The 18,334-nt window shown below is 34.8% G+C and overlaps 1 protein-coding gene across 5 annotated transcripts in view; it reads left to right on the forward strand.

Annotated features, from left to right (window-relative positions):
- LOC143222052 (putative receptor-type tyrosine-protein phosphatase mosPTP-1) overlaps positions 1-18,334 on the forward strand; it is a 150,758-nt gene that overhangs the window by 104,217 nt on the left and 28,207 nt on the right. For all 5 annotated transcript variants that reach the window (XR_013011963.1, XR_013011964.1, XR_013011966.1 and 2 more), the window contains 5 exons: positions 5,291-5,370; positions 6,473-6,570; positions 7,514-7,687; positions 7,941-8,075; positions 10,545-10,679. Coding sequence is in view for 1 of the 5 variants with exons in the window: in XM_076447896.1 (XP_076304011.1) it covers positions 5,291-5,370; positions 6,473-6,570; positions 7,514-7,687; positions 7,941-8,075; positions 10,545-10,679 (622 nt within the window). In the remaining 4 variants the exon portion in view is untranslated. The remainder of the gene's footprint in view (positions 1-5,290; positions 5,371-6,472; positions 6,571-7,513; positions 7,688-7,940; positions 8,076-10,544; positions 10,680-18,334) is intronic.

The following is an 18,334-nucleotide window of genomic DNA, read 5'->3' on the forward strand; positions in this document are numbered from 1 at the left end:
TAGCTTTAACTTATCTCTCTTCAAAACCATTTGCATGCACTTTTTGCTGCCAACAGGATATTCACCCTGATTTTGAACTCTGTATCTGTGAAGTTGTGCTACTCGTGGTCCCTGAGACAAAGTTTTTGGGGCTTATCTTTGATTGCAAGCTGACCTTTATACCACACATCAAGCAGCTACGGGTCAAATGTACAAGAGCACTGAACATCCTTCGTGTCCTCTCTTCCACCACTTGGGGAGCAGATCGACATTCTATGCTAAAGATATATCATGCTCTTATTCAATCGAAACTCGACTATAGATCACTGGTCTATGGTTCTGCCAGACGATTGGCCTTAAAGATGGTAGACCCTATTCATCATCAAGGGCTTTGGCTCTGCACTGGAGCTTTCCACATTTCCCCAGTTCAGAGCTCATACATAGAGTCTCATGAACCTTCTTTGCACCTCCGCTGTTTCCAACTGTCTTTACTATACGTTTCAAAACTTCGTTCCTTACCAAAGCATCCCACTTGGGGTTGTGTTTTCCTTCCTTGGTGGGCCATACTTTTTCAGAACAGACTATCTGCCGTTGCTCCATTTGGCCTTCATATCCAAACGCTGTTGGATAAATAGCATGTCCTTGGATAACACTGCTGTATCCTCTGGTCAATCCATCCCACCATGGCTTCCTACGGTCCACAAATGTGACCTATCTTTAAGTCATCTGAGAAAAGTAGACAACTCCTGATTGGAAATACTGTCTGTTATTTGCTGAACATCTTTCAAACCATACTTCCATTCCTATTTATACAGATGGTTCGAAATCAGGTGACTGGTTTGTTGTGGTTCAGTGGTTGTGTGCAGAATCCTTTCTACAGCTTCTGCATTCACTGCTGAACTGTATGCCATTTCTCTTGCCCTGGATCACATAGAATCTAAGCAGTACTCAAACTGCACTATTTATACTGGCTTGCTTAGTTCTCTACATAGCCTTGGAATTGCTTCACGTTAGTTCACACCCTATTCTCACCAATATTGAAAACTGACTGGCCCATTTCTCTTTAACATCTACTTCTCTCCAGTTTTCCTGGATACCAGGCCATGTTGGTATTCATGGGAATGAGCTCATTGACATCACAGCTAAATCTGTCTGCTCTGGCACTATAATTGCTGTGCCTGTTCCATACGTGGACTATGGTCCTGTATTTAAGGCTCGGCTTCATGCGAGCTGGCAGTTTTCTTGGAGTGAACAATGCAAAAACAAGCTTTTTCAAATAAAACTCTATATTGGACTTTGGTTGTCTTGTTTTTGTAAGGATCGGAAAAAGGAAGTTGTTCTGACTAGGCTATGCATTGGTCACAGTGTTTTAACTAATCGTTTTCTCTTATCTGGAATTCATGCACCAATGTGTAGTCTGTGTAACACTCAGGTCACAATAAGTCACATATTACTTTCTTGCCGATGTTAAGACTCGCAACGACAACATCATTTTAAACATGTTCTGTCCCACAGTTTATCCATAAAGTTAGACAGTATTATTGGTGATGGTGACACTGTCCACCTTGGAAATATTTTTAGTTTTTAAAGGTTGTTAATGTTTTTAATGCCATTTAAGTTTTTGTTAATTTATACATTAGACCTTTTTTCTTAATGTGATTCCCTTTTAAGAGTCACAGTCCATCTAGTTTGATTTGAAATTAGAAAATGGACATAACATCAGATAACTCGAAACCAGGACTAGTCTTCCTGGCGAGTTATGATAATTACAATTATGCTATAGAAAGTCCTTTACACCTTGTATTACTTTAGTTATTCTCTTAATGTTGTGGACTAGATGTAAACATTGGTTTTATGCTATTTATGTTTTTTAAACTTTGTTTCATTTTACCTTAATTTCCTTTTATGACTTTTACTGAATTTACTTTAATTTTAACTTTTTTCTGGATGTTTGGTACAGGTAGCCTAGCTGCTTTGTGCCATGAAATACCAAATCAACCAACCAACCCAATATTAATGAAGTTATTTCTGTGTTATGAATAAAGAAAACTTGTCATTACTTTCTCAGCAAAAAATTAAAAATCCTACATATTATATTGCCACCATGAATCTTTGTAAAGTCTTGCATATTATATTGCCACCATGAATCTTTGTAAAGTCTTACATATTATATTGCCACCATGAATCTTTGTAAAGTCTTGCATATTATATTGCCACTATGAATCTTTGTAAAGTCTTGCATATCTTATTGCCACCATGAATCTTTGTAGTCTTGCATATTATATTGCCACCATGAATCTTTGTAAAGTCTTGCATATTATATTGCCACCATGAATCTTTGTAAAGTCTTGCATATTATATTGCCACCATGAATCTTTGTAAAGTCTTGCATATCTTATTGCCACCATGAATCTTTGTAAAGTCTTGCATATTTTACTGCCACCAAAATCTTTATAAAGCCCTGCATATTTTATTGCCACCACGAATCTTTGTAAACTCCTGTATGTTTCATTACTACCAAAAATATTTGTGAAATTAAGTGCAAACATTAAAACTCCATGTTTTATTACTACCAAGAAGTTAGCAGTAAAGAGAACTTTATGTTATGAAGAAATAAACAAAAAAGAAAAAGAAAGGTGAAAAATATAGACAGATAGTTATGAACATTTATTTTATAAGTTATATATTTTGTAAGCTCTTATTGTGGATTTAATAGAGAAATTAACCATTTTTATGCTAATAGTTTAAAGTATAATAGCTGTGAAGTTTTTATACTATTTTATTTCAAAAACCAAAAGACTTAGAATAACAGAAAATTAAAATACACTGAAAATTTCTTTCATTAGTTTTATTAACATATTGAATAGTTTTGTAAAGGAACAAAATATTATGAAGTGTAGTAATTTTAGAATTGTCTTTAATTCTCTCTATGTCAAAATCTTTACAGAAAGTTTAAAATTGTAATGGTGTTTATTGTAAACCATATTAACATTTCTGTAGTTGCATATTATTTCATGGAACATGCATACCTGTTCCAATCTTCAAACATCACTCTAATTTTAGCATTATATTTGTTAATAACAAAAATATTATCATACTATGTGACAATTACTTTTATTTATTAGGCTCTATTTATTTCCGTTATTCTGCTTATACTTGGACAATTTGTGTAATTACAATTTTATTAATTATGTTTTTGTTCATTGGAATTCCAAAAATGTTAGTTACATTATAAATGTTTGTAAGATTTTGATGACAATTAGTTTTATACAGGGTGTTTGGAAAATCACTGTGCAGTTTTGAAAGCAGCGATAACAGCATTCATTCAGTCTATTTCAAGCCAGCAACTGATAGCGATGTTTAGAAACAAAATAAGAAGGATCCAAGCCTGTATTGATTCAACTTTGTTTATAATTGTCATTCATATTTACCTCCTGGATTCTATATTGAAACATTTCTGTTAATAAATATATAAATGCACAGTGACTTTCCAAACACGCTGTAGATATCTACTAAAGGAAACTTATTTTTGCTTCAAAACAAAATCATAATTTGCTTGTATGGGAGTACCTTGAATATGGCTAAAGGCTAATGAATGATCCATGGCATCATAAAATATGCTTTAAAAGTTACCCTAGTGCCTTGATTGTTCTCATTTTTTTCTCTTCCCCCAGACTTTCTCATAATAATTGAACCATTACAATTCTCTACAATAATTTACATATTTTGGAGAAAGTGCGACTCAGAAATTAATTTTCATTGCAGAAGCTAGGTGTTTCATGATTTCCAGGGTTTCCACATGCAGGATCTGGTGTGTGTTCAAATTATAAGTCAACTGGTTCAAACTTAGCCTTGGCTTTTTTTATTTTTAGCTGTTAAGACTGGAATGCAAAATTCTTGTAGCGTGGTTAAGTTTACTTGATTAGTTTGTTTTAACAAAAACTTTTTTGTAATAATTCTGAAGTGTAGATTTTCATTAATATTTTGACTTATTTTGCACAGATATTGATAGAGTGCAAATTCACTTTAGTATTTGTAGCAGGAAAAGTGCCTAAATTTCGAGCTATTTATGCCTGTGTTAGTGATTAACTTAAACTAAAATGGGAATGGACAATCAAAAGAGGAAGTGTTATAGGAGAAAAAGTAGAATTTAACTTGTGTAACTCATGAAATTTGGAGAAATGGAGAGTGACTGACCAATACTTGGCTTTTATGATTGTAAAGATTTTATAAATTTTCCTGATAATGTTATTAAATGGCAGTTAAAAGACTGAGTTAAAACAAGGAACGTTATTGTGTTTAGAAAAATCTTACTTACTTTGAACAGTGGGTTAACTAGAAATACTCTAGTACCTCAATTATCTGCTGTTTTGGTTATCTGTGATTTCTGGTTTTCATAGGACTACCACAGATAATCAAGGCACCACTTTTTATCCTTTTAATGGCTCTAATACATATTCTTTGATAGAAAGAACATTCTCCACTTACAATTTCTTTCTGCCTCCTGTTCAGTTCATAATTTCCTAACCATTCTTGTATGAGTCATCAAATCAAAGATTTTATGAAACTAAAGATAAATGACATATAAAGAAACTAGAACATGCTACAGTTATGAATAAATGTGATAAAACAAGAATTCTACCTTTTAAAATTTTGCAGAGTATTTTATCATCAATATTATTAAATGTTATCCCTTCACATGCATTTCTAAGTTATACTAAATGTAACTGCTTTGAAATTATTTCTAACCACAAAACTGTGTCTAATCTTATAAACCATTCCTTTTGATTTTTTTTATAACATAATAAAATTTATGATTTTAGGCCTGACATGGCCTAGTGATTAGAGCTCTCAACTTGCATTTTCCTTGGACATGTTTGCCCTTTTTGCTGAAGGAGCATTATAATGTGATGCTTAGTCCCACTATTTGTTACTAAAACATTAGTCTAGGATTTGGCAGTCTACTATTTCAAACAAAGGACAATAGCTTTGTGCAAAATTCAACAAATAATTTTTTTTATTTTTACAGTTTTTCCACAGAATTATTCATTTCCATGATGCCTGATCTCACAGGTTTATCAACAGAAATTATAAATTGAAAATAGAGACCTGTTAATAAATTCCTTGTATCATGGTAACATTTAACATAGATTGGAGAAAATCAAAACAAAATAGACGAGTAGAATAAATTGAATGAACACTTTTTTTTTTTTTTTTTTAAGTATAAACAGGCATAGAAAAGTTGGTGTAGTTGTTAATAAAGCTTGAAATTTATTGAACACTTTCAATACTTTATACTTTTATCTATCAGGAAATACTTTCAAGCAGATTACTACTATCTTGATGATCCACCTGGAAACAGAGCTTCTCCTCAACTTTCAGAAACATTTGGTAAGTCTTAAAACAAGTTGTTAGAAACATTTGGCAAGTTTTAAAATAAGTTGCCAGAAACATTTGGCAAGTCTTAAAACATTTTTTGATAGATTGTTTAGGCAGAGTATTCATGAAGAAACCTTGTAGAATGGACATTTTGAAAGTCTTCAGGTTAGGAAGACAAAAAGTGGAAGACTTTTGAAACGTGGTCCTGTACACGTGTGTCTCCACAACAGGCAGTTGCTGTCCATTCTACAGAGTTTCATCAAGTATTAAAACAAATCTTCAGAAACATTACTTCACCTGAGCTGTAAATTTACGAATGATTTTATTAATACTTGGTTTCTACTGATAACATTAACAAGGTAAAAGCTTTCATTACTTTAGAATTTACTGAAGATATAAATTTCTGAGTCAGCTTGCCCTAAATTAGTGCTAACTTGAGGTGGCTATTTATTAGTAAAAACTTACCAATATATTTGAAATAATATAACATTGATGAAGTATATGAAGTTAATTTAAATATGGTTAATCACAAGATTCACTAAATAACAGATGAATACTAGTAAGCTAAAACAATCACTGGTATGATTGTGTACAATGAAAATGTCTTTATTTTAGGTAGTTAAATTTTATCTAAAATGTCTCCATACCTCAGTGATTTTAGCTTTAGCTAAAATGTCTCCAGACTTTAATGAATTCAACTTTAGCCAAAATGTCTTCATACTTTAACAAGTTCACTTGAGCCAAAACATGTCCATGTCTTTTATGAATTTATGTTTAGCAAAAATGTTATCATATCTGAGTGAGTTCAGCTTATAGTTTGTATAAAACTGTTCTGAAAAGAATCGTCTTGTAAACATCAAACATAACTCCATGTTTGAAAGCTACTGATACATATTATTATAAGTTCTTTGTATTGGTAAAGATGTTAGTTTTATTTTTACCTAAGACAATTACTATTATCTGTTGTTTTTTTATCATTTAAAGCATCATCATAAGTTGAAAAATAATTCTGCTGAAAGCATATGAGTTCTTGTTTATAAAATTGTTTTGTGGTGTTCATTTATCCTTTACAAAAGTAACTTGTTCTATTGAGAATTTCTTGTGTTTTATGCAGAGGACCCTGAGTATGCATCCATCCCTGTTCACCAGTTTGCAGATCATGTTGCCAAGCTTCATGCTGATGGAGATCATGGTTTTTCTAGAGAATACCAGGTAACTGTTGTAAACAATCTCTTGTTCTGGAAACTATTAACATTGCTCTTCTGTTCAAAATATTTTACTAAAGGACCTTGGATATTAGTGATAATAGAGATATCTTAATTCAGTAAATCTTAATATCCTTGGAAGCATGAAAATTAGGATAAAAGATGTTATTATTTACTTTTATGTATAAACTATGTAAAAGTGTGACTCAAATTTTCTAATAATTTTGTTTCTTTTTTATACTCCTGTCTAATCTCACAGTGATAGATTACAGATGCATGTTATCTTTTCTCCATATATGGGACATTACCTCCACTCTCATATATAGCTATTCTAATTCAGTGCTACTCTCTATATTTAACCTTTTTTTTTGCATGCCACAAGTCTTTACTCCCATGTACCCCATGTATGTCTGTGGACTTGCACAACTGAAAAAAAATGGGGTTTCAAAACCTGTGGTTGTCATGGCACAGATAGTATATTGTGTGGCTTTGTGCTTAATTCTAAACAAACAAACCTTTTCAAGATTGCATCCATTTATACTGAATAACAACAAGTTTCATTTTCAAAAACTCTGAAATCATTCTTAGATCCAGATCATTTATTGTAGTGTGATAGTTCAGTAGAATTGACTAGGAGTCATGCACCAGGAGTGTATGTCACACTCTCATTGGTGGAGGATTGTTGCATGATGATTTATACACAAGATGCTGTTGAATAATAATTATTGTAGGGTATGTGAGAGCATAAGGCTTTGGTGACATGTGAAACATTTTTGTATGTAGAAGGCAGCAATGAACAAATTAACTATATATGGGGGTAGAGGTTAGTAGCTTTGGGAAATACATTTTCACTATAGGAAAATTATAATTTTACACTTTGTATGATTAGCTATTGGTATGTTTAGGTTTCTTCCACTGAATGTAATGTTTTTTATTTGTTTTCTCTACAGGCTATCCAACAAGCTACTGACCTTGACCTATCCTTCCAACATTCTCAGTTGATTGAAAACAAGAACAAAAACAGATATGTTAATATTGTTGCCTATGACCACAGCCGAGTGATGTTGAAACCTTTGCCTGGACAGAAGCGACTTTCAGACTACATAAATGCCAACTATATAGACGTGAGTTTTCAATTTTTTAACCATAAGGTAAAACTGAATTTTATGATATAAGAACAACTATTAAATTTTTTATTTTGTCTAGCTTTGAGGTAGTAAACATGGATGTCATACTTTGTGGCTTTGAACATAACATTAATAGTTCATCATTTGCAAATGTATTTTTCACTGTGCTAGAAATTCACAGCTAATGATGCTAGGCTAAGTGTTCTGCCACTTAGATGAATTTTTATAAAAAATTTGGATGGTTGACTAGGGATATGGAAAAGCTCGAGCATACATTGGAACACAAGGGCCACTGCCATCAACATTTGATGACTATTGGCGTATGATCTGGGAGCAGCGAGTATACATTATTGTCATGATCACCAATCTTGTGGAACGTGGACGAGTGAGTTTTATGTTACCTCTATTTAAAATATAATTATATTAGAGATCCATATGTTTTTTTAAGTCTGATGTAATAAAAGTATTGATTATTTTTAGCCAGAAAGTTATATTTACTTTTAATTCAAAGTTAATATTTTTCTTTAAAATATTAGCTTAAGTTTATGCATGAAAAAATAATTTTGGTGCTTAAAGTGTTTAATACTTAAATATGTTAGCATTCTGACTTGTATAGTAAAAGACCTGTAACTTTATAATAAGACCTCACTGCTGCAACTTACTTGTTTATTAATAAATACATTATTGTTATTGTACCACTTTTGTATTTAGATTTCAGGAAATACATGTAAGTTGGCATGTTGTGCTTTATTGTGCTGGTTTCAAAATATTTGAAAACAAACTTATTAGAAGGTCAAAGTCCTTTTTTTTTTACACATTTAGAAATTTGAAAAAATTTCTTTTTCAAATAGTTCATTTGTTACTAAGGGAAAAGAACAACTATCTTGCTTTATATATATATATATATATGTTTTTTAATACATAAATATTAACCCTATAAGAACCACCAAAACTACTAAAACTCTACCTTATCACTGCTTTAATATGTAGGTTGCTACAATGCACTCTTGTAGGTTTCTTGCACAGCTCTCAGATGTTTTTTCATGTCACAACTTTTGCTCATATAATAAAAAATTTGTTCTTTTAGTAGAATAACAGAATAACAAACTGTATTTATAAATTAAAGATTGGGCACAATATCTTGTAATCTTTCTTGCATGCTAGCACGAACCTAGCAATTCTGAGTTGGAGGACACCGTAAGTGTAGTATTTCTTCTGTGTTTGTTTTGCTATCGTGTTTGTTCATAAATTTTTATCTCAACTCATCTGCATTCAATAAGGCACAATCAGCTCAAAATTTCATCCTTCCTGAACCCTCACACTTTTTTTCAACTATCCCATTAACAATTTTTATCTGTTTCAACCTGTTCTTAAACATTGTAGTTAAAGTTTTTTCTGTGTCATAGTCATATGTTTCCATTATAGGTTATAATACTTATAGTTGTGCTTGCTTTATGTCTCACATTCTGATATTAAAAATTATATCGGCAATATTTCTATGTTTGTCCTTGAATGCTAAGCCCAATTCTTTTTGTACTTGGAAATAAGGGTTAGGGTGGTTCACTTGAGAATATAAATATTTCAATTAGAGATGGCTTTAGTTTTAACAAAATAAACAAATGAATTATAAACTAAAGATTGCTTTGTGGATTACATTTGAGATAAAGTTATACTCATAATATTGTGAAGTTAATATGGCAACATATGTAATTCAAAATAATAATTTACAATACACCTACAAATTATATAGTTTCATCCCCAGTAAGTGCTTGCTAAGGACATTAAACCTTCATTTCAAGTCACTTTCACTGTTTCGGTGTTGGTTCTTAATATACTTTTTTTCAATAATGCATAAATGTTTTTAAAATGTTAGTTTTACCCCCTTAACTTCTGTGTAAGTAAATAAACCCAAATTTTACAGAAACCTTTTTTTGTTTGAAGTAAAATCATGTACTTGAAAAATATTTTTTTATCAAAGAAAACTGTTAAATTGGATTTATGTCACTGTGAAATTCTTCCTTTGATTCCATTTATCATTTGAGGAATACAGCATTTTTATTAAAAGGTTAGTCAAGTTTTATTCAAACTGAAATACCATGTAAACACTCCTAAGATACTTTTGTGGAGCTGCTGTACTTTTGTTAGAATGTTTTGGGATCTTTTTCTAAAGCAAATGGTATAGTTACACTAGATGATATATGTTTTGTTTTGTTTTTTACCTTTTATCTGACCTTCTTTTGAAATCTGAAACTTATGTAAGATTGGGAACATTGTTTGAAAGAGAATATATGTTCATGAAGAAATGTTTAGCTTGTAAAAGGAAAACTTCTATTTGATGTGTAACATTTAGTGTTTCTATTGCAAGCTGTAGCTGCATTGTTTCTTTTTGTGTGTTTGCTCAAGCTACTAAATTATATCAAATTATTTTCCCATTTCAGTTGAGTGTCATGCCAATTTATTTTTCTCTTAAAAACCACTATTATTTCAAGTATTTATTGTCTTTCATGTAACAAAACTTTGTGTCCTGACTTCTCAATTAATTATGCTTCGTACTGTTTGATTTTGTTTGTGTACATGCATTATTTTTGTGTGTTTTAACTATATCTGTAATTAATGACACTTTAAACCATAATGTATGTCAATGGAAACAATTTATTTTACTGAGAAAGTGGAAAAGGATTTAAACATTTATATAAATAGGTATTTAAGGTAATTATTTTAAGTGGAAATTGGAGTTGTATAAGAATAGTACATAATTTTTTCATAGTACTTTAATTTGTTGAGTATTACTGAAAGCTCTCCTTGTTATGTTTGAGATGTGACTACTAGATATTTTTTTGTTATTACTTTGTAGCGAAAATGTGATATGTATTGGCCAAAAGAAGGAACTGAAGTGTATGGTATTATTCAAGTGAAAATGATTTGTGAGGTTACAATGGCTACCTACACACTCCGTACTTTTACTATTCGAAATCTCAAGATAAAAAAAGTAAGCTATTTATAATAAACATAACATTATAAAGTATAAATATCCATCAACTGTTTTACCAGTTAAGATTTACTTATAATTAAAACTTGTGGAAAATCATAAATCAATGTAGGGTATGGTTTGTTTTCTTTAAAACAATTGAGGTAAAAAAGTAGAGTGGACATTGTTTATAGTTGATATATATATTATAATAAAACCTTGATTTGTTTGATGTTAAAATCTCAAGCCTTACATGATTTTTGCTTTTGTTGTCTGTATCTCATGATATTAGGGAATGTTTTAAGCATATTTTGAATCCAATGTAAATCAATATATAGTCTAATTCATTGTTGAAAGTGTGATTTTCTTTAACCCAGTCAAAATATGTTGCACCTATCAAATATGATTTCATATTTTTTTACACTGTAATTTGCAGGCTGTTATGCATTGTATGGCACATATACAGTGATTAATTACAAATTATCATGTGAACAACAGGAATGCATTTGAATGTTTCTTCTCTTTGTTGTGCACATTATAGTTTTAAAACTGTTGTATAACTAAAATCATGTCAGAGGTGTGATATATTCTAATATCAATTCTGTGTGCAAAGGTGGATTTCACGTTATGCATGCTGTGACTTTTTATAGAATACTCAGGTTTATCAACTTGACTATTTGTTTTACTCTATGCTGCTCATTTGTTGACACTTCATGGTAGAGGAAAGTAAATACCAAGAGTACTGAGAAAACTGTATATGTGCATTTTGGAAATGTGACATAAAACTGTACAATGGATAAAAATATTTTTATTCTCCACATGAATATCATCTTGCATTATAAGTCAGAGTCAATTCCCAGACATATCTTAAGTACCAGTATTTTGTAACACATTTATTGTTTTTTCTTTCATGTTCAATAGGCTTGTGCATTTTATTAAAATCTTGCTATATTTTGTGTAGACACTTGTAGTGCCCTTGAAATTATATTCAACATTTCTTCTTCAATATGGGTCTGTTCCTTGTTTCATATCTATACACATTCATCTTGCATTACACTATGTAACAAAATTTTTACTTTTTCTTGTTCCAGGTTAGAAAGATTTCCCAATTGCTTATGCTTAAAGTAAATGCAAAAGACCTATTTTTCTCTTCAAACTTTGCTTTTGTGACCTGGGTAATGAAATTTCAAATTTACCCATTTTCCAGAACGTTTCAGGTAGATTCAGTGTTGAGTAGCTGATAGAGAATTTTCTTGAACTTACAAGAATTTTCAAGAACTTTCTAGAATGTTGTAGAACTTACAGAAATTTTCAAGAAAGTTGTAAAACTTACGAAAATTTTCTAGAACTTTCCATAGTAATATATGTATACAGGGACTCACCACTTCAGTTTACTTCTAGCTACGCATAGATCTATCTGATTTTGTCAGAAATGGCATCAAGAAGTTTGAAGCATTTTCCAGATGCATTCTGTTATGTGTGTGACCAATTTACCAAGACAAGAGCAAAAAAGTACTCTGTGACAGCATCTGCTAAAATTTGTGAAGTCTAAAAGGCATATTTTGGCATGCCTGTCAGGGATCAAGACAAACTCTGGACATCTCATTTTACCTGCGAGCACTGCAGAAAAACTCTAGAAGGTAAGACAGAGTTTTTGCTTTCTTGAATAGTGAGATTTTATATTATACAAATTTTAGACCTTTTAAAATTTAAATATCTTTTATTTTATTAATTTCCAATAGTATAAAATAAATGTCACATATAAAATATTTTGCATGAACCTCTTACACATTAGTTCTGGACAAACTAAATTTATTCTTCATAATAATTTTATTTTGCTCTTTTGCAGGATGGTACAGAGGGGAAAAGAGAGCCATGAAGTTTGCTATTCCAAGAATTTGAACCCACTGACCTCTCAAGCAATTGCGACTCCTGCATGGTGGACCCTTCCAAATGTCAGGCTGGCAAGAATGCATCTGCTCTCGGGTATCTGGACTTTCCATAATCCATCGCCCCAGTGCCACACTGCTCTGAGCTCCCTGTACCCACTTTGTCAGAGAGAAAGCAGCCATCCTCAGAAGAGAGCAGCAAATCAGAAGAGGAGACAGATGTTGAAGATCCAGATTACAATTTCAGAGGTACAGCTGGTGAGAGAAAGCTATACTACCCCAACCAAAGAAACTTCAATGACTTGATCAAAGATTTGGATCTAACAGAGTCAAATGCCGAGCTTTTGACATCTAGGCTCAAGGAGTGGGACTTGTAAGATGAGAGTATGCAAGTTGCAAGTCATAGGAAGCATTATTCAACATTTTTCAAGCTTCTTCACTCGTCAAGGTGGGCTTTGCCTTTGCCACAATGTATCCAGTCTGTGTGAGGCAATTGGAATTGCCTGTAACCTGAACGAGTGGTGCCTTTTTTATTGATAGCTCATCCAGAAGCCTCAAAGCTGTGCTGCTCCATGATGGGAATAATTATGCCTCCGTCTCTTCCCCTGGTTCATTTGATGCACCTTGAAGAGGAATACAACAACATCAAGACCTTGCTAGGAGTCTTGAGGTATGATGAGTATAGTCTGGAGGTTATTGGAGACTTCAAAATTGTGGCATTCCTGATGGGTCTCCAAGGAGCTTTTACCAAGTTTCCCTGTTATCTTTGCCTTTGGGATAGCAGGGACACTGCAGCACACTACAACAGGAAGCACTGGCCACAATGGACCTAGTTCTCTGTGGAGAGGCACAATGTGAAGTGTGAGCCACTAGTGGATCTCCAGAAGGTGTTGTTCCCACCATTGCACATAAAATTGGGTCTTATGAAACAATTTGTCACAGCTCTTGATAAGGAGTCTGCAGCCTTCAAGTACCTTCAAGACTTATTCCCTAAGCTGTCTGAGGCAAAGGTCAAAGCTGGTGTCTTCATTGGACCACAAATAAAGAAGATTCTGGAGTGCACAGGATTCCTCAAGAAACTCAGTAGGAAGGGAAAAAAACTTAGGGCAGCTTTCTTGCAGTGGTTTGAGGCTTCTTGGGCAATCACAAGGCCGAAAATTATGTGAAATTGGTTGAGGCTCTGGTGAAGAACTATGGCAAAATGGCTGCAGGATGTCCATGAAAGTCCATATCCTTGATGCTCATATTGATAAATTCAAGAACATGGGAGCATAGTCAGAGGAGCAAGGCGAGTGCTTCCACCAATATATACTGGACTTTGAACTCCACTACCAAGGAGCATATAACAGAAACATGATGGGAGACTATATTTGGAAGTGATTGACATTACAGTTGCAAATCTCGAAAAACAACTTACTTCTAAACATTTTTGTTCATTTTTGTATAACTTTAGTATAAATACGTGTAAATTTTAATTTATGTTTTATTCAGACTTTACGTAAATGAAAATGTGCAAATTTGCCCATAGAAAATAGGTTAATTTCTAAATTTCATTATCCAGGTCACAAAAGCAAAGTTTGAAGGGAATAATGGCCATTTTTCGTACTTTTACAACACAAGCAATTAAGAAATAACATACTATCCAGGAACAAAATTTGTGTTACATAGTGTTATGAGTCCAAGTCATATCTTAAGGACCAATAATTTTGTAATGTTATTTTTCTTTTCTTGTGCATTTTATTAAAATCTTGCTATATTTTGTGTAGACACTTGTAGTGCATTTGAAATTGTATTCAACATTTCTTTTCAAATCTGGGTCTGTCCATTGTTCCATATCTATATACATTAAAGGTTGCAAGTTTTTTACAAACGTATGACATTAAAAGAGTAATTTAATTTTTTTATGAGACACGAGAAAAAAGATCTGTTTTTTAATCAAATTTACAAGCATTTTTCTCAACTATCATAAAGATAATATACTAAACTTTGTTGTCCAAAAACTTCTCGGTGTGGATTCCTGTACGTGGTGAGGGGACCTCCCAGGGAAGGTTCTCTTCTATCTGGTTACCTTCTCTGGGATCTAAACATCCACCCATGTGTTTGCCGTGCGTGGCGACCCGTGAAGGGGAGGAGGGGTCCAACCCTAACACACCACTTTGTCCTCGAATTCCTGTAGACGGGCGGCCTTTGGGTGGCCCCCCTTGGGTCAATCGGCTGGTCCACTTGGGCTAGAGTCAACCAAGTACCAGTGTTGGAAGTTCTCAACGGGTGTTGTGGACATTGTGCCTGATGCTGGTATTTGGGTATAGTGCTCACGAAACCCTGGCGTTGCTGCATTGTCCTTGCGTGACTTTGTAGTGCGTCCCCTTGTAGGGCTCCATGGTGGGTGGGGTCAGTGGGTACCGAAATTTTTTCTTTTTCCTATGAATCCTTTAAGAAATTTAAATAAAATTGTAAAAAAACAGTCAATGGGTAAGCAACCACGTCTTGAATACTCAGAAAAGAAATCTTCAACATCAGTAACACACGTACCTCATTTTCTTATATTACATTCTCTTTCGGAAAAACCTTTAGGGCAAATGTCCCCTTTTTTTATTCAAAAGGGACTAGAGGGACTTGCTGGCTCTCCAAAATCAGTAAAGAAACTTCGATCTGGTGACATATTGGTTGAAACATCCACATCCCAACACAGTGAACTCCTCTTGAATTCAAAGGCAATTGGGGATATACCTATTGAGGTTACACCCCATGCTACCTTGAATTCTTCGCGAGGAGTTATTGTTGAAAGGGATTTGAAGAACGTTCCCGAGTCAGAGGTTCTCGCTGGTCTCTCCACTCAAGGAGTTTCTGCAGTGAGGCGCATCTCCACTCGCAAAGATGGAGTTACACTGCCAACAAAAACCTCGTTTTAACATTTACTTCACCACGTGCACCTGCCACCATCAAGGCAGGTTATCTCATTTGCAGGGTTCGGCCATACATACCAAACCCTCTTCGATGTTTCCAATGTCAGAGATTCGGCCACTCAAAGACATCTTGTCGGGGTTCCCTGACATGTGCTCGTTGTGGAGGCAAGGACCACGATGCCTATGACTGTGACATGAACCCACATTGCGTAAACTGCAATGGTTCTCGCCCCTCTTACTTTCATTCTTGCCCAAAATGGTTGGAGGAAAAAGAGGTGCAGCGTTTGAAAACGACACATAACATTAGTTATCCTGAGGCTCGAAAATTGCTGTCCACAACTCCATCTCGGACATATGCTGCTGCACTTCATTCCACAACTACAGTGGGAGTGCAGACAGATCTCTCTGTGCCTCCAAGAGAATCGTTTTCAAAACAAATGAAAACCTTTTGACATCCGTGGTTAAAAAGGTTGATGAATCGACTTCCACACCCATCTCTGTTCCTCCCATACCTTCCAACAAACCTCAAGATCCACGTCCTTCAGTTTCAAATACAGGCATTTCTTCTGATACATCTTTTTCTCCCACCACAAGAGACAAAACAATTATTCGTTCGCATCCTCAGTCACTGGATTCCCTTTCCAATAACAAAAACCTGCCCACCCGACCCAGAGCAGGATCCATGGAGGTTGATAGACCTCCTCCGACTAAAGACAGTAAAGAAAAAAAGACGTGGTCATAAACCGAAGGGTTCTCCAGCCACTTCACCTACCCGTTCTTAAAAATGGCCACCTTGATACAATGGAACTGTCGAGGTTTACGTTCTAATCTGGATGATATCAAAATGCTGATTGCTTCCTACCATCCTGTTTGTCTTTCTTTACAAGAAACATTTCTCAAAACTGCTGATACTGTCTCCATTCGGCAGTTTTCTCTGTACAGAAATGACAGGTTGTGTGATGGTCGAGTACATGGAGGGGTGGCACTGTTGGTTGATCAACATGTGCCCACCCTGTCTTTGTCACTCAACACACCCTTGGAGGCTATAGTCATCCGTGTTTCCTTAGGTCATACCATCACTGTTTGTTCTCTGTATCTGTCCCCTGGAGAGACATATGATCAATTAGATCTTGATGCCCTCATTGAACAATTGCCATCTCCATTTCTAATCCTAGGGGATTTTAATGGACATCATCCCCTCTGGGGAAGTGCTATTATTGATGGCAGGGGCCAATCTGTAGAGAGGATGCTCTCTGATCACAATCTTTCTCTTTTCAATACTGGTTCTTCCACTTATTTTCATGCACCTAGTCAGTCCTTTACCGCTATTGATCTCTCAGTTTGCTCCCCTTCATTATTCTCCCATTTTTCATGGAGGGTTGACCTTCTGATTGTTTTCAACCGGATCTGGCAGGAGAGTGTTTTTCCTGATGCCTGGCGCCAGGCTATTATTTTACCTTTCTCTAAGCCAGGGAAAGATCCCAAGATTCCTTCAAACTACCGTCCAATTGCTTTGACAAGCTGTCTCTGTAAGACATTAGAAAGGATGGTTAATGCTCGTCTTGTTTGGTTCCTTGAATCAAACAACCTCCTCTCGCCCACCCAGTGTGGGTTCCGTCGACAGCACTCCACCACAAACCACCTAATTCGTCTTGAAACATCTATCAGAGAAGCCTTTCTCAACCGCCAACATCTTGTATCAATATTCTTTGACATAGAGAAGGCTTATGACACAACATGGAGGTATGGCGTTTTGCGAGACCTCCATACATATGGGTTATGTGGCCATCTACCCATGTTTATTAAAAATTTTTTAATGGACAGGAGATTCCAAGTTCGTGTGGGTTCGACACTTTCCTGTTCTTTTGTACAGGAACTTGGAGTCCCTCAAGGCTGTGTATTGAGTGTTACACTCTTCAGTATAAAGATAAATGCCATCACTGAACAACTCCCTCTCACTGTTGCGAATGGGCTGTTTGTCGACGACTTTCACATCTCATGTCAGTTGTCAAACATGAGATATATTGAGCGGCAACTACAAACCGCCCTCAATTGTGTATGGAAGTGGACTCTGGCGAACGGCTTTAATTTCTCTCTCTCCAAAACTGTATGCATGCACTTTTGCCGTCGACGGGGTATTCACCCTGATCCTGAACTTCATATCGGTGAAGTTTTGCTGCCATTGGTCCCGGAGACCAAGTTCTTGGGGCTTATCTTTGATCGTAAACTGACCTTTATACCACACTTAAAGCAGCTTCGGGTCAAATGCACAAGAGCACTGAACATCCTCCGTGTTCTCTCTTCTACCAATTGGGGGGCAGATTGCTGTTCAATGTTAAAGGTATATCATGCTCTTATTAGATCAAAACTTGATTATGGATCAATGGTCTATGGCTCTGCCAAACCCTCGGCCTTAAAGATGCTGGACCCATTCATCACCAAGGACTTCGACTCTGCACTGGGGCTTTCCGTACCTCTCCAGTTCAAAGTATATACATTGAATCTCATGAACCTTCTCTACACCTTCGCCGTTTGCATCTATCTTTACAATATACTTCGAAACTTCATTCCTTACCAAAGCATCCCACCTGGAAATGTGTTTTCCTTCCTCGGTGGGCAGTACTTTTTCAGAACAGACGATCTGTCATTGCTCCGTTTGGCCTTCGCATCTGGGTGCAATTGGATGAATTGGGTCTGTCCTTGGATAACATTGCAGATTCCACAGGTTGGCCCATCCCACCATGGCTTATTACAGCCCCCAAATGTGACCTTTCTTTCAATCACCTAAAAAAGGCAGATACTCCAGATTGGAAGTACTGTCTTTTATTCAATGAATATCTTTCAAACAATCATTCAGTTCCCATTTATACAGATGGTTCCA

Source organism: Tachypleus tridentatus, chromosome 8 (genome assembly GCF_004210375.1).
Source record: "Tachypleus tridentatus isolate NWPU-2018 chromosome 8, ASM421037v1, whole genome shotgun sequence".
NCBI classification, from domain to species: Eukaryota; Metazoa; Arthropoda; class Merostomata; order Xiphosura; family Limulidae; genus Tachypleus; species Tachypleus tridentatus.